This window comes from Rissa tridactyla, chromosome Z (assembly GCF_028500815.1).
Source record: "Rissa tridactyla isolate bRisTri1 chromosome Z, bRisTri1.patW.cur.20221130, whole genome shotgun sequence".
Taxonomy (NCBI): Eukaryota; Metazoa; Chordata; class Aves; order Charadriiformes; family Laridae; genus Rissa; species Rissa tridactyla.
The window spans coordinates 68009802-68025253 of NC_071497.1; the positions used below are offsets into that span (position 1 = coordinate 68009802).

Below are 15452 nucleotides of genomic sequence, written 5' to 3' on the forward strand. Positions count from 1 at the left end.
TTAGCAATTACATGTGCTGAAGAGAACTGCACTTTTTTAATTTCTGTAAAACAGAGGTACATCTCACTGACGGGCTTTTTGATTGAAAAAGCAGTGGAAGTGGTATAACTAGAAGGTAACTAGAAAAAGGGTAAACTTCCTGATCTCATAAAACATTATTAATATGCTAAGTAGAATAGCTAGATGAGAGAGTGAGTCATGCATACAAAACTTACTCTTTGGGAAAAATTGCTGTTGCAAATCTGTGTTACTTATAATTGACGTTTTTTAGGTTCCAGGAAACCTATTTTACGACATGATCTGAAAGCTGTAACCAATGATGTGACCCATGCAGGAAACAGAACTATAACTTTTATGGTTGTAAGTTCCCCAAAACTTGGAAGGCTGATCAGAGTAAATTCTGATAACACCACTCAGGAAATCCTCAGTTTTACGCAGTCTATGGTAAGCATTTACTTTATAATAACTAGTTCAGGGGTAGATTGTAACTTCAAAGGGCATCTCAGTTGCTTGTTCTTTGTCTGATCCAGGAACCAGGCATATGTGACCCATCAGTGCAATCACCGAGATTTGCTGTGTCATTAAATATCTGGCAGCTAGTAATGAATGCAAGAGGAGCCTTTGTTCCTCTCTGCTTGGATACTAGCAGGGTCTTGGCAATTTCCACTGTTTTGCTTGTAACAGTATTTTTCAAGAAGAGCTGTTCTGGTGCCATTAACCAGCAGTCCGAGGTTGGAAGCCTTTAGTTTTTGGCAGAAGGAACAGCCTTTTGCTCTATGAAAAGTCCAAGTATCAGATTCATTTCAGCTGTACACAGTCCTCATGAGTGTCCCCAGGAGGACTTTTATTGACTTGATTGGCTCTGATATTAAGTGTTTAAACAATCTTAACTGTGATACAGGGTCTCATACTTGAATGACTAAAACGTGGCAGCTCATGTAACTTGATGGAAAACATTCTTTTGCAACTGAAGTTACTTATGGCTGTGTGCAGAGTCTGAATCTAACTGTGTGCTCTGTGCGTAGAAAGTTATTATCAGAAAATGTAAGTGGGGGAGATAAAGGGAGCTTAATCTCCTGACTTTGCTGGAGGGAAAATTAAGAGATAATTTGGTCTCAATCTGTATTTACAGATTGTAGAAGTAGCTGTTTGATTTAGTGTTTGAAGGAATGAGAAAATCTATTAGCCAGAAATTGAAACTTGCCCAATAAAACCTGGAAAAAAGGTTGACATTTTTATTAGTTATCATCACACTTTGAAAGAACCTGACCAAGGACTGTGGTGAAATGAATCTCCACTGGAACTTTATAAGATGAACACAGAATGTTTCACTTGAAACTATTTTCTAATCCCATTATGTTATTGGTCTTGTTGCAGTAGTTCCTGAGTTTTGTCTTGCATTATGGTGGAGATGAACTGTATAATGACACTTTTCCCTTCTGTTTCTAAAATGTGTGATTTTTATAACATTAGATGAAACAGTTAAGCATGTCAGACAGAAAATCTTTCAGCTAAGGTTTTGAAGTTTTACTTTTTTAGTCTATGGATATGATCTTTACACATGTTTATCAGATAGTGCCATGTCAGTACATACCACATTCTGCGTAGCTTTGGTTCTAACTAATGTATAGCTAACTTTCCTTTGAACTTTGTAAATTGTGTAAGGATTTGACCTTAATAATAATATGTATGCTTTTCTTCTCTTCTCTGATGGAGGTATTTGTATTGGCCATTTTAACTTCAAACAAATAGAACTAAGTTACTTATTGCAGGTAGAATTAAAGTATCCTGAGAAGCTTGCTGTTTATTCTGGTAGAGAGTGAGGTATAAGGGAAAGAAAAGGGATCCTAAATAAACTTTCACTGTCTAGCATGTTGTAGCCACATGAAGGTAAATATCAGTGAGAAAATGACATCGCTATTACAAACTGTATATTCTCCATGTAATGGAGAATAAGGCATTCAATTTCTGTTTGGTGATAAGAAGCTTGTAAATCTGATTTGAATTGAAAATAGTTTGTGATAGCTTAATTCTTTGGGTTTTCATTGACTTCATTCTGTATTGTGGAACTTGAAATTTCATTTCTGAAAAATACTATGCAGCTAGCTTATAAAAGTGGTTAGCACTCTTGCTATGGTGCTGAACTCTTCACTGTGCCCTGTGGTTTGTTGCTTTGTTGCCAAACAAAAAAAAGAGAAAAAAGAATTGAAATCACTATTACATTCCAAGAAATTTTTTCACAGACAGTTGTTGTTCAGCCAATATAAGAAAATTAATTGTGCATTAAACACACCTGAATAACACAGTCATTTTTGACATGAAGTTTGGTGGTTTTTTTCTCTGCCAATATTTTCTATGGTATGCTGGAAGTATTTTCATCTTGCAGCGAGCCACGGTTTCTTCATTGTATTTGAAAATCACTACAGAGGTAAACACAGAAATCATCACCAATTCCATTCACTTCTTAGCCCAGATATTAGCATGGGCTTGCAATTGAAAAAAAATATAAGAATCCTATTTATTATGATTGAGACTGAACACCCCTGAATTTAAAGGATGCATATGGTGCCTGTTCATGTTACAAAAATTTGCTTTCTCCAACTTGAAGTCCTAGAGGCATGCTTTGGAAAGTTATCCTGAAGGAACATATCCTTGTAATATCAATTCGGTTTGTTTTGTTCTGTAATAGACATTAAGAATTAAATCAGTATAGGGAAAGTGTAAACCTGGAGATGTGCATACAGGATTTTTTATCACATCAGTCTGTATTTTTTAGACAATATGTTGGAGTAGTTTTGAGGCTGCTGAGAAAACTGACCCTGAAAGCCCTGTTTCCCTAGTGATCTCAGTGGGGGCTGTTGCTGTTATTTCAGGATTAGGTCTCTGTATCTGTAGTCACAGCTCAGATTCTATACTGCTAAAGTGCTTCATCCATGATAGCAGTAGGTGTTTTTTATTTTCTTTTTTTGCACCTTTCAAGCATACGTGATGGGAACATGTGTTAATGAGTTCCTTCAGGGTCTTTGCAAGCTGTGTAGAGTATGTTACAAACAGTAAACTCAGAACCAGCAGCATCTCAAACAGGGATCTCTCTGGCAATTATGAACTTGCACATGCAAGCCAGGTCACTAGTTGTCTGGGAAGTTGCCAAGGATTTAATAGGTATAGCTGTCTTCTCTTCAGGTCAGTGAATGAATTATCAAGACCAGATGCCGAATCTACTGGATGAGATTTAGTAAGTGTTCTATATTAGGAATCCCATTACAGTTTCAATGTATTATGGTATCGATCTTAAAGTTCAGGTGTAGTTCCAACTGACGAGAATCCTAGTCTGAAAATACTGCCTTTTTCATTGGGGCCTAAAGAGATAAATGGTTGTATCTTGTATAAATATGTTTTTCTCTGAAGATTTACTGCAGTGTCTTGCGGTACTTTGATGCATAAATCCTCACAGTGGGACTGATAGGATTGTCTTGATTATGATGATCTTCAAGGTCAGTGAGGGCAGGTATAGGACAAGCCAGGTTCCTTCCTCTCTCTTGGGAATCCCCATCTTGCTGTCACGTAGAAATTTTCCACTAAGTAATCCCATCAGCTCTTTGGTTATAAACGAGAGTTTATTTCAATGGTCCTTGCACCTCCTTCTTGTTTCTGTAGTCTCTTACCAAGTTTTTTTTGCTATTCACCGTGAAATATCTGCATCAAAGTCTTCAGTCTTTCATACACATTTTCAGGACAGTGAGTCCAACCCTGCTGGTATCCTTATAAAGAAAAAACCCTAGACATAGGGTATCATACGATACTCCAATTCACTAAAGATACAGTCCAGCTGAGCTCCTGTTCACCATTGCCATTGCTAGTTTGAGATAAGCTTCTCAATGTTTTATATCTCTGTTCCTCACCTAAGGCCTTTACTAACTATTCATGCCCAGTAACATTTCACCTACGTTCAAGTAAGCTTGTCTGGCAACACTGAGTCCATCTGAAGAGTAAGAGAAATCCGAGATAATCTCAGTGTAAGTTACATATACGCTGTGTGTGGACTAAGGTACAAAGGCCTCTCTTGAACAATGTTCTTAAGATATTATTTTTTTCTTTCCTTACACTTCTGTATTTAAAATTATTCTCCTTTCATACCTATGGCTTTTCTTTACCCTAAACAGGTGGATGAAGGTGTGATCATGTATGAGCACTTACATGCTGAGTCAGCTGTCTGGAGTGCAGAAGATTTCTTTACGTTTACTGTCTCCTCTCCACCATCAGCTCTGGACCTCCAGGTGTTCCATATTGTCATTTCATATGAAATTACCAGGCATGATCGGAACAGTCATCTTCTGGCAAATACAGGTAAAGATGTTGGCCTGTTTGGGCTCCAAATTGTGTTGGATCTGTTAGGGTACCAGTGAACAGATGTCAGAAAACAAAGGCTACTTCCTCTTCAGTAGCAAATTACCAGAATAATTTTGTCACAGAGTTTAGTTTAGATAGTAGTTTGGAAAACTGCATCACTGCATCTTTCAAAAATTAGAGTAACTACCTATGTTTGAGCCTTCGTACTGCTGTAGTGGATATTCTCCATTTTGCTGTAATGGTAGGTGAAAGCACTGTCAGAAGCTTTGAGATATTGATATTTCTTTAATCTTAATGTATGCATCAATGGAAAATCTTATCTCTTACATGTGACTGTATTTTAAAAATAATGGTAATATATGTTTAGCCATGACATGGAAATCAAGGACACCATGAAGGAGAAATTTTTCTAAGCATCATCAGTATTTGCTATCTAATTTCTGAAACATTGCAACTGTATAATAGTCAATTTCTAAGACTCTCTTTTCCTTTTTGCTAGGTGCTGTAGTCCAGGAAGGAGGTAGAATATTAATCAATAAAACAAATTTAGATGCTTCAAATCTATTGATTAAGCTACCTGAGGTAGAGCGCTTCATGTATGAGGTCTGGTATCAAGTTGTATCTTTACCCCAACATGGCATGATTGTTGTCGGAGAAAGAAATGTTTCCAAAGAAAAACCTAACTTCTCCCAATACATACTGAACAAATTTGGAATTTTGTACATACATGATAATTCTGAATCACTTAATGACAATTTCACTTTTGCTGTTTGGTTAAACCTAAAGAGCAAGTCTGCAACAAAGCCCCATACCGAAGTTTTAGAGGAGATGTTTAATATCACTGTTGTTCCAGTGAATGACCAAGCTCCAGAATTGAAGACTAAAAGGCTGCACTTGAAAGTCCTGCAGGGAGATGTGTCAGTGCTGGGGTCAGAGAATCTGAAAGTTGAGGACCTAGATAACACCCCAGCCGAGCTGAAATACACCATTGTTAGCAACCCCAATAATGGTTACTTAGCAATGAAAAACAATCTTAGTGTCTCTATAAAGGATTTCACACAAGCTGATGTCGACAGTGGTAAAGTTTGGTTTGTACAGGATGGAAGTTCATCTTCTGGAGTGTTTTATTTCAGCGTGACAGATGGTAAACATCGCCCTTTATACAAACTATTCAGTCTTGAGGTCATACCAATCGCTCTTGTCCTTGTCAACCTTACCAATGTTGCACTTCCACAGGGCCAGACATCTGTCACTATTACTAACGTGCAGCTTTCAGCTGTCACAAATGGAAAAAGCACTAATATCACATATGAAATAACTCAGCCACTCAAATACGGGCACCTGATGATTGGAAATGAGCAGGTTACTAAATTTGAACAGGCAGATTTGTACTCAGGAAGGCTGTCTTACCACCTGACAAATCTCACTGTGTCCAAAGAAGAACTGGAGTTTATGCTCTTCACAGCAGAAAGCAATCTAACAGGACAAGTGCTGAACATCACAGTGAAGCCTTTAGTGCAAGTTGTACCTGACATGCAGATTTCAAATCAAGCGGCTTATAAATTCAGAAGCAGCGACCTGGATGCTTCTGAGCTAGCTAATTTGACAAATAGTAATCCTAGATTTGAAGTGATAGTGCCCCCATCTCATGGAAGGATTGTAAAGAAGAGGTTCGTGAATGATTCAGCGTTCGAAGATGTTCAGACGTTCACCCAGGCTGACATTGATAGTGGTATTGTTCTTCTAGACATAGACACCAATATGACGGGCATTGATCTACTAAATGACTCATTCACGTTTATACTCAGGGCAGATGCTGTGCAGCCTGCTGTCGGCTATTTTCAGTATTCCATTGTGCCGTACAGTCCTCCGCTTGTGCAGGGTTTTACAACCGAAGTGCCTTCCGTAACCAGCATGACCACTTTAAAGATTCACACTACCTCAAAGGATGAGCCACCAGGCTCCTCTCAGAATGAAGAGCCTACAGCAGCACCACAGCAGACTGGACCAGCCTTGTGGCCAGGGCGGAATCACTGGGGAAATCTACATGAGGAAGGTCCACTGCTAAATCTGGCAATGGGAACAAGTGGATTTGTGGGGACTAAGACCACAACCCAGGTTAATGCCAGGAGTCCCAGACAGCAGGCAGGTGAAAGCAGCAACCCTTGGTACATCATTATCCCCCTGGTCCTGGTGTCCATGCTACTCATTGTTGCTGTTATTTCTGTGTGCATTTTGCTAATGTGTCAGAAGAAAGAGAAGACAAAACCGGTCACCAAAAGTCAAACGGATGCAGTCCTAAGCAATCCAGACCGATGTCTGGAACGGAGCTTGACTGTACCCAGTGTTACAGTGACTCCTCTCCTGAAGGGGGTTGAGAGAAGTACGGCCTCGACATTCATGACAGTAAGACGTGAACAGCTGCTTCCTGCAGTGATTTCTCCGACTGTAGAACGGTCTCTGCAGAACAGCTGGTTAAACCTTGATCCTGAAATGATCCAATATTGTCGAAAAACAAACCCAACTTTGAAGCGCAATCAGTACTGGGTGTAGTTATGGCCATTTTTAGTCATGCTAATTGATGTAGTATGGAAAAGAGAGTATACATTGTTGACATATAATTTGTTTTTACGCTTATTTATTATAGGTCAAATGATGCACTGTTTGTTAGACGAAAGCCGAATACCTGTGAAATAATAATAATAATAAAAATCTTACTGATCACGATGGCCATAAAGTAAGATTTACAGTTGATACTTCAGCAAAATTCCAATGTAATTCGGTGCAGAATTTGGCCCCATAGATTTTGAGTGCACCCTGTGTATGCAATATTTTTTATTGCCTGTGACAGGAGTAAAATAGAATGGTCTGTCATGGATTATGTATTTTTTAATATAATTACTTTTTTTTTGAAGAACGAAGTTTGCTATAAAGGTCTTGTATTCTTTCTTGACACACCACTTTTATTTGAAGAACTTTCAACTGTTTCTATGAGTAATTGCCAAGGTCCTAATCTCAGTAATGTCATTTTGACCCAAAGGCTCTTCAGAGGCCAGTACTAAAGAAACAAAGCTGTGATTATTTTGACAGGTGTTCATCCGGGTCACTGAACTGAAAATCTAGAATTAAACTCACCAATAATAGTACAGCAGTGACGGTATATAAGGATTCTGGTAAAATACTGTGAGATGTTCTTTGTTCTTCTGTTTTTCCCTCATTTGAAGCTGAACGTAGCCTTTAATGTCTGCAGACTGGTAAAATGCATCCGTGACCTCTAATCCACATGGCAAAAACTGTGTGTCTGCCAGTCAGCCTGTCTGCTGAACTATCTGTAGGCTTAGGTTATGTCTGAAGTGCATATCAAAATTCCCTGCTCCTGACAAAGGCCTAAATTCTGCCTCTGGTGAAGCCAGCACAACTCTCTCTGGAGTCTGGGCATTCAAGCAGATGACAGTAGAATCGAGTCCTCCTGCTGCATACTATCATGTATTGTGGAGCTACTGACAGGAAGAATCCTATGAGGAAGTACATATCACCGTCTCAAGTTTCACAATTTACCCTTCATCTCCCAAAATACTGAACACGCATGCCTTACACACTATGACAAGTACTACCTACTCTAATTTCACTCTGGTGGTAAAATGTGCAATAATTTCGCTGCGAAGGGGATATTTTTCTAGTTTTGGAAATCCTAGCTCAATAGTGATGTACAGTCTCTGTTTAAGGTCCAATCTTCCTTCAGCTGTGGACAGCAGCAAAATTCTTGTTGACTTCCGAGAATGTACTGACTTCAAGGGAATAAACTAACCACTAACTTACTAACCACTGAACTTCTCATCTATTTTTGTACTTTTTTATTGTTACAGCTTCCAGTTAGCTTCTGTGTAAAACACTGTGCTTGGTGTCAGGATGCAGTCTCAGCACTGCACTCAGTTAACACTGGAATACCACTTTTGTTTGAGCCCAGGTACTGCAGTTTTTGCTTTTATAGAACAGATGTATGGGCCTCAACATCCTTGGTACTGTTCATTTGCCACTACTTTGTTTTGGATTATTTTATTTTTGTCGTTGATGATTAGCTGTGTTTCTGTCATTTGTATATTTCAATTATGGTAAATTTTCACCCGTGAGGACAGCCAGACTAAGTCTCTGCTCGCTGCTGTGTCTGTGAACTAAACACAGGACCAGTGGGGGGAGCTTCCTCCAGATCCCAGCTGTCCGCTACAGCCTGCCTCCAGTGCCTTCTAGCCAGTAGCAGGAACTGGATCCCTTTACACCTCCTCCAAGGCCTCACTCCCAGGAGGAGTAAAGAATTATAAACCCACACTTCCCTGACACTTAAAGAAACCTGTCTCGCATTTTCCTACCACCGAGACCTCCCTGTCAACAGCAAAAGAGGCGTCATACTCCAGTACCTACCAGGAGACCAAGCGATAGGCCTCCAGTTTGGTACCGAAATATTGCAGTGCTGAAAGCACTTTTGTCACCACACCAAAGGTCTGTGGGCCTGTGGCAGGCTGAACAGAAATGTGGAAGTGAAATGCAGGCTTAATGAGATTTTGCTAAATGTACCATTATAAAGGCAGGTGGGCCCAAAGTAGCCGTGCTCAGTGTGCCGTGGAGATGGAACACAGGGGCTGCTGAAGTGCTGGTGGTGGTAAAAAATTAGACCATGACATAATAGCCATTGAATCAAAAAACAGCAATGCAATTAGAACTCCACAATTGCACAGGCATTCTTGAATTTCAGCATTCGCATGCTCCAAGCAAGGAATTGTACATGGAAAAAATACAGAAAAGGTGGTAGAATTTTTGCTGGCCTTTTTGGTATCAGCATAATGGGCTGAACTTTTTTTCTCTGTTTCCAAAATGCTTTTGATTCACAACAGTTGTTCATTTCAAGTAGATCAGGCGTTAAGGAATTATAGTTTGAGCATTGGGCGCAACTTTTAAAAGCACTGATTTTTGTTTTGTTTTGTTTTGTTTTAAATAAAAACAGCCAAAATGCCTAATTCATCAGTTAATTGTGCCGGCATTCAGTTTTCTCCCTTGGTTGGTGCCACTGTGAGACGATTGTGCCAAAATGCCTGCCACATTATGTAATGTTTTAATTAGATCTTTATATCCGTATAAATGGTATTGTGTCAGTGATTGCTGGGTTTCATACAAAATGCAGAGGTAATATTGTAACTGGTAACTATGTTATGGATTTTGCTTTAATATTCTACCCTGAATCCCGAGTAAAAAAAAAATAAAATCAGATTGCATTAATGCAAGCTTTCCCTGTGGACAATACAGAATAATCTTTGTCAGAGGACAGTTATCTTGTTATTGCATAGATATTTAATATAGGTGAGAGGAGTCAACTCTGGAGGAGTTAGGGTCACTGGGTCAGCTAGAACTCCAGCTTTGAGATGGTAAAAACTTGCTATAAGTAATTTCATCCTGGGTTTCCTAAATAACAATCAATATAGAAAATCCCTAAGATAAACATTTTGTACTTATGGATTCTTTTTGTGATTCTAGGAACATACATAGTTTATGGTCAGGATCTGGTTTGAATTTTTTCGTTGTTTCACTTAACCTTGAAGTTGTGTGTTTTATTCAGTAAAGATGGGGTTTTATGAAGGATTCCCTTTCTTACCAAATGGAGTTCTAAACTGCAGCATGAAAGTGCCTTGAAAACATATATAAAATCAATAAATTGTCTTGTTTATAATCCACACACTTATGTTTTTGTGCTTTCTTTAAAGACCTGTAAAGCACTGCAGTCGGTGCAGAAACACAGCAGGATCCCATTGCTAGCAACGGCATTATTCCAGGTTTTCTGATGTTTATTTTTTAAGTTGCATATGTGCTGAGATCGATGTGCTGTGTCCAGCGTTGTACCTCTAACATAATGCATGTGGCCGGACAAGGGGAGACATCTCATCGTGCTCATACCTGGTCGTGTTTAGCACTTGCGTAAAGGTAGCATCAAAAAAAATGCATTGATTTGAACTTGCTCAAACGGGACTGCACTGGGTTTATGTAATTTATTTAATTTAATTTATTTTATTTAATTCATTTAATAACAGTTTTTATGTTATTTCACTGCACATGCTGAGAAGATTTTAAAATATCAAATTCCTAAATGTTAATGCATTAGTGCTGTTTTGTCATAAAAAAATCTTTGATTTTTTTCATCTCTAAAATTTGTCAGATTATCTTTTAATCTCGATCAAAAATACACACTCACTCCAGCTTCACACCAAATGCATTGTTTGACCTGATTTTGATTTTTCGTTAATCAGAACTTCGCTGGTTTTCAGTTGTTCCTGTAACTTGAAATGAGGAACTTTTGTCTTGAGACGTCGGAAATGCTGGTGGCCCGGTGGAGCAGCTGCCCCCACACCATGGCACAGCATCCTGAGGGCAGAAACGTGTGACAGCAGTAGCGGCACTCGGTCTTGGTGTTGTGTCCCCTTCCCACGGCCCTCCTACAGTCAGAAAATGTTGGTTTGGGAAGAAAAGAAAATAGGACAGAAATGGTCATAAACCATTTATGTTTTCCTTTTTATTAAAATATTAGTGAAGGCTGGCTACCACTTTTGCTGCAGTAGCCTGTTACTACCTCCAGTGCCAAATTCAGCAGTGCATCTACTTATGTGCCCTGAGCTACATACAGGCCTCCGTCCTGCTTGCACCATTTTTTTCAAGTCAATCCTCGTGATGCTATATTGAAGTACATTCTGTGAATATTTTTAAAATGGCTGAATATAATTGTCCTGGCATATTCGATGGAAACTCTATTAATTTATCTTCATTCATTTCAAGCTAAATAATTCCTGCCAGAGCTTGCATATCCCAAATGCAGTCCCAGAACAAAATGTTCTTTCATTGCAACTGGTGAAATCCATAGTTTCACATCTGTTTGTAGGGAGACGCTGTATGGCGAAATGCTTGCTTTATGTGATCGTTTCCTCATTTCCAGTCTTGCTGCTTAGTTATTTTTGTGGTAATGCTTTATACGTGCTAGTAAACACTACTTGAGCATGAAGTTGTTCACAGACTGAGATTTTAGCTGCAAAACCTTTGCATGGCATCACAGTGAGAGGGACACTGTGTCTTAAAAATTTGTGGAGGAAAAATGAAGACTGAGCAGATCGAGCATTGGTATGGGATGGTACTGAGTGTCAGGTCTTCCTGCAGGAACACAGGCAATAGATCAGAATCTAAATACGTGCAGTTTATAGCGTGTGACCGATCACAGTGAGTTGCTCCAGCTAGTACCCTGTACAGCTTCATCTTGCATAGCAGCTTTTATGTATGATGCATGAAAGCACATTGATGAGGAAATTCTCGAGAGAATAAAAAATAATTAGAGGAATCAAAAGTTTGTATTTCGTATACAAGTACCTATTGAAGTACATATAAATGAAACGGAATCCGTAGCGGAGAGGCACATAGGAAGTTGGTTTGAGACATGCGAAGCCACCAGGGAAGTTGCTTTGCTAGCAGGGGATGCTGAGAGGCAGGGGAAGGTAGGAGGATGGGACAGAGACAAGCTCCCTGGGGTTAGACGGGATTTCTAAAAGCAAGGGAAGGTCACGTGTAAGCAGACCCATGGGCAGAGGGCAGAAAGGCAGAGGTGACATGGTGGGTGGTGCCTCTGGGAAGCAAAGTATGCTTTGTAAGTATGCAAGTATGCAAAGTAAGATCCACCAGGCTGCTTGGGGAGTTCACGTCACTGCCAGAGAAAGGGAAGGGCAAGAATCAAGATGACAAGTTTTGTTCCCATTAGAGGAGAGAGCTGTACTTGGAAGGGGGTGGCAAGACTTAGAAGCTCAGTTTGCTTTCTCTTCTGCTTCCCTCTGCAGCTGGCAGGAGATTTAGGAGAAGTAAATCTCCCATGGCATGAACGTTTTGAATGTTGACTTACAAAGGTGTCTGGCTGTCAAGAAGTGCGGCTGTAGGGATTCATCAGGTCAGATCATTAAAATTCTTCCTTGTATAACCATTGCCCGGTCTGGCTGAGCTGAGTTGCCTAGGTTGTAACTCAGATGTTAAAGCTTGTTGGCATGAATATTGCCTTAAAAATAGAGCTGCACTGTTCCTAGTGTCTTGGTCAAAGTGCAGAAAGGAACAGGGTGAACTTGCTTGAGGTTTTGACTGTAATCACAATTAATGATTAATGGTAGATCTGGTTACCTGCAGACACTGAAAGGTATTTATAAGTAAGGCAACAGAGGTCTTGATTTTGAGCACTGAGCTGACTAATGCAGGTAAAGATGGACCAGAGCCTAGTCCTCAAAAGAAATGAGAAATGAAAGTATCTTAAGGACTGGTCTGGTTTACACATGGCTGCACAAAATACTGTATAAGAGCAGCTCTAGGACTGAGACTAGACCAGGTGTAGAAGTAAGCAGAAGTGGAACGAATCAGGTAGAAGAACAACTGCTACTTCATAGCATCTCTTAGTCAATCTGTATTGTCCATCCCAGGTCCTATATGCTGCTAGGAATGCTGCAGTATAACCACCAGTGAGATGAGTTGCCAATTTTCCTTCCCTAAATCAACTTGCTGCTGGCTGTGGGGCTTAGTTTCATTTAGTCTTTCCTATTGTGCTAACTTGTGGGATTCTGAGATGTCTCTTTGGTGGTCCTTGGTTCTGAGTATGGGATCTGCCCTCAGGAGCCCAGTACTTCTGTGTGTGCTGCTCAAGAGCCAACAAGGTGGTAATGGTCGTTCACCACTGATCCGTGTTGTCGCCTACTCTATAATGAACCCATAAGATACACTTCAAAACACATTATACCCATTTCCATTTCATTGCTCCCCCGGAGTGCCTGAAGGTTTCTACAATGGTGGGTTCATAATGCCCCTCAGCGATGCTACAGCTCAGGAAGCAGCTGCTTGTTCCTCCGATGCCCAGCTCAGCAGCAGCACACGCTGTGCCTGGCAGACCTTGGTCATTCAACAGCCTCTTTCTTGTCATACCAGGCTGTGTCACAGATGAAGGCAAGAACCTTCACTCTGCCTAGCCTCTCTGCGCTGCTTCAGCTGTCAGGGAGAAGTCCTCTCTTGCATCTTGATGAGTGCAGCTGCAGAAGGAGGTGCTCTCAGGGGTTGTCGGGTAGCGGAGCTCTGCTCTGGTTTCAGGGATTCCCCACTTCCACCCTGCTGGGAAATTCTCAGGCTGGCAGCTGTGAGCAGAAGGCAGTACTTCGCTAAGAAACCTAGACGTACTCGCCTTCTGCTTTACAGTTTTAACTTCCTTTAAAAAAAAACCAAAAATCTTTCTTTTTTATGAAACACAAATCCAGAACAGGAATATATAAGCACATACATAAATCAAAGCCTGTGCCCCCAGCAATTGTAATATTTCAGTTGTAAAGAGTGCATCACCTCCCAGGGGTTAGAGCTACAATCTGTATAGGATGGATGCACATACCTGAACACAGCTTTGCCCATTACCTCAGTAACAGTTTATGTTGTCAGTTGTGGATGGTGTCATTTTCTTCAAACAATTCTTACTGCCTGGGAGATTTACTTGTCTCTGTTATTTACTTGTCTCTCTTACGTGGTTTAATGCTGACAGGTCACAAGTCACCAATACAAATTGCTTTAGTTTATGGGAAAGTTCGTTGAGAAGCTGTTCCAGTACATAGATTTTTGATCAGAAAGTTTGTAGTACTTCAAATGGTTGAAAGTCCTTGTAGTTATCACTCCTGAACTCCTGGAGCTGATAAGCATATGTCAAGGAATAGCATGGCTGCTGTTGGCCGCTGCTCCAACTTCTATTGCTTTGGGAAAAACAAACCAACCCTGCTACATATGTGTAACTCTGTTCGACAGTAGAGTAGTTTAAAATAAATGGCAAAATATATTTTGCCCTAACTTCTTCACACTCTTTTCTGATCATGTGAGACATAGATCTGTTTCTTTCTTGGCTATTGATATCATAAATGAAAGATAGCAAAAATTATGAGGTTGTTTGTGCGGCCAGTGCAGAGTCCACTGAGACTACGGCTGCCTTTCTCTAGCAAGTGAAGAGCAGCTGTTGCTGGAAATGTGTTTTGGATGCTGTATAGGGAAATCATCCAACTGGTTACACTGACAGCACGTGCTTAACAAATACCAAAGGTGGATCAAGCAAGTTTCTCAAGAAGCTATTTTATTTTCTTGTTTACAGTTTCCACAGAGGAACGGAAGCTGTTGTTTTCCTATTGTGGGATATTTATATTTACATAGTACTCCACTGAGCTCAACTTTTTGTCCCATGCTAGAGCAGCCGACACAAGTGACTAATAGGTTCCACCCAAGCATGTGATTCGGCATGAAGGAGATGCCTGACTCAAAGTCTCTGCAGTCTGCCTTTGAAGATTCCCCAGGCACAGGAAGCAGCACGGCCTCTCTTGCCTTGGGGGCAGACACACAGGACTCCTGCATCCTTTGAAAATGACATGTGTGTTGGAAACACCGACAGCTACATGGCAGATCTGTAGCCTGGCTGGTTGGAAGTGACTTCTCTGTGCCAATTTTCTCCTTCAAACCTATCTTGGAGGGGTCTTCCACAGGGCATGTAATGGGCACAAACACTGTTGGCACCAGGATGTTGCTCAGGGTGTGAAATCCAGTGTGTTGGCCATAGCCACTGATAAAAGAGAACATCTGGTGAGCTCTTTTACTCTGAGGTAAATCACAAGGATGTGGGTATCACTCCACTTGCTTAGTTGTCACTCCCCAATACACAATGACAAACATCAGCATTCACGAAACCTTCAACACTTCCAGCAGCCAGAGTAGACCGTGCTGAGTGGAGACTGGCCCTGTCCTGCAGCCTGTGGCTGGGAACCAAACCCCCTTTCCTGATCCAGACCTTGTTCCTTCCTACTGGTTGGCTCAGGCAGCTCCAGGCACATTTCACTAGCTACTATGAAAAACTTTTTCAGATATCTAATGCTCATTTGTACTGTGTGAATATGTGTGCGTGTCTAACTCACTAGCTTGCAATTTTTGTTTTTAATTTTTTTATATAAAGCCACTGACTCCCGGCGTAGTGTTGTCTAAGCATTCAAATCCTCTAGGACAAAGGCATTGCATAAATTTTCTGCTCCAGA

The 15452-nt window shown here is 40.5% G+C and overlaps 1 protein-coding gene across 1 annotated transcript in view; it reads left to right on the forward strand.

The window, feature by feature from the left end:
- Nucleotides 1-10120, forward strand: part of LOC128902761 (chondroitin sulfate proteoglycan 4-like) — a 41365-nt gene extending 31245 nt beyond the window's left edge. The window contains exons 8-10 of the mRNA XM_054186260.1: nt 272-444; nt 4164-4347; nt 4850-10120. Coding sequence (XP_054042235.1) covers nt 272-444; nt 4164-4347; nt 4850-6903 — 2411 coding nt within the window. The 3' untranslated portion in view covers nt 6904-10120. The remainder of the gene's footprint in view (nt 1-271; nt 445-4163; nt 4348-4849) is intronic.
- The last annotated feature ends 5332 nt before the right edge of the window (nt 10121-15452 follow it).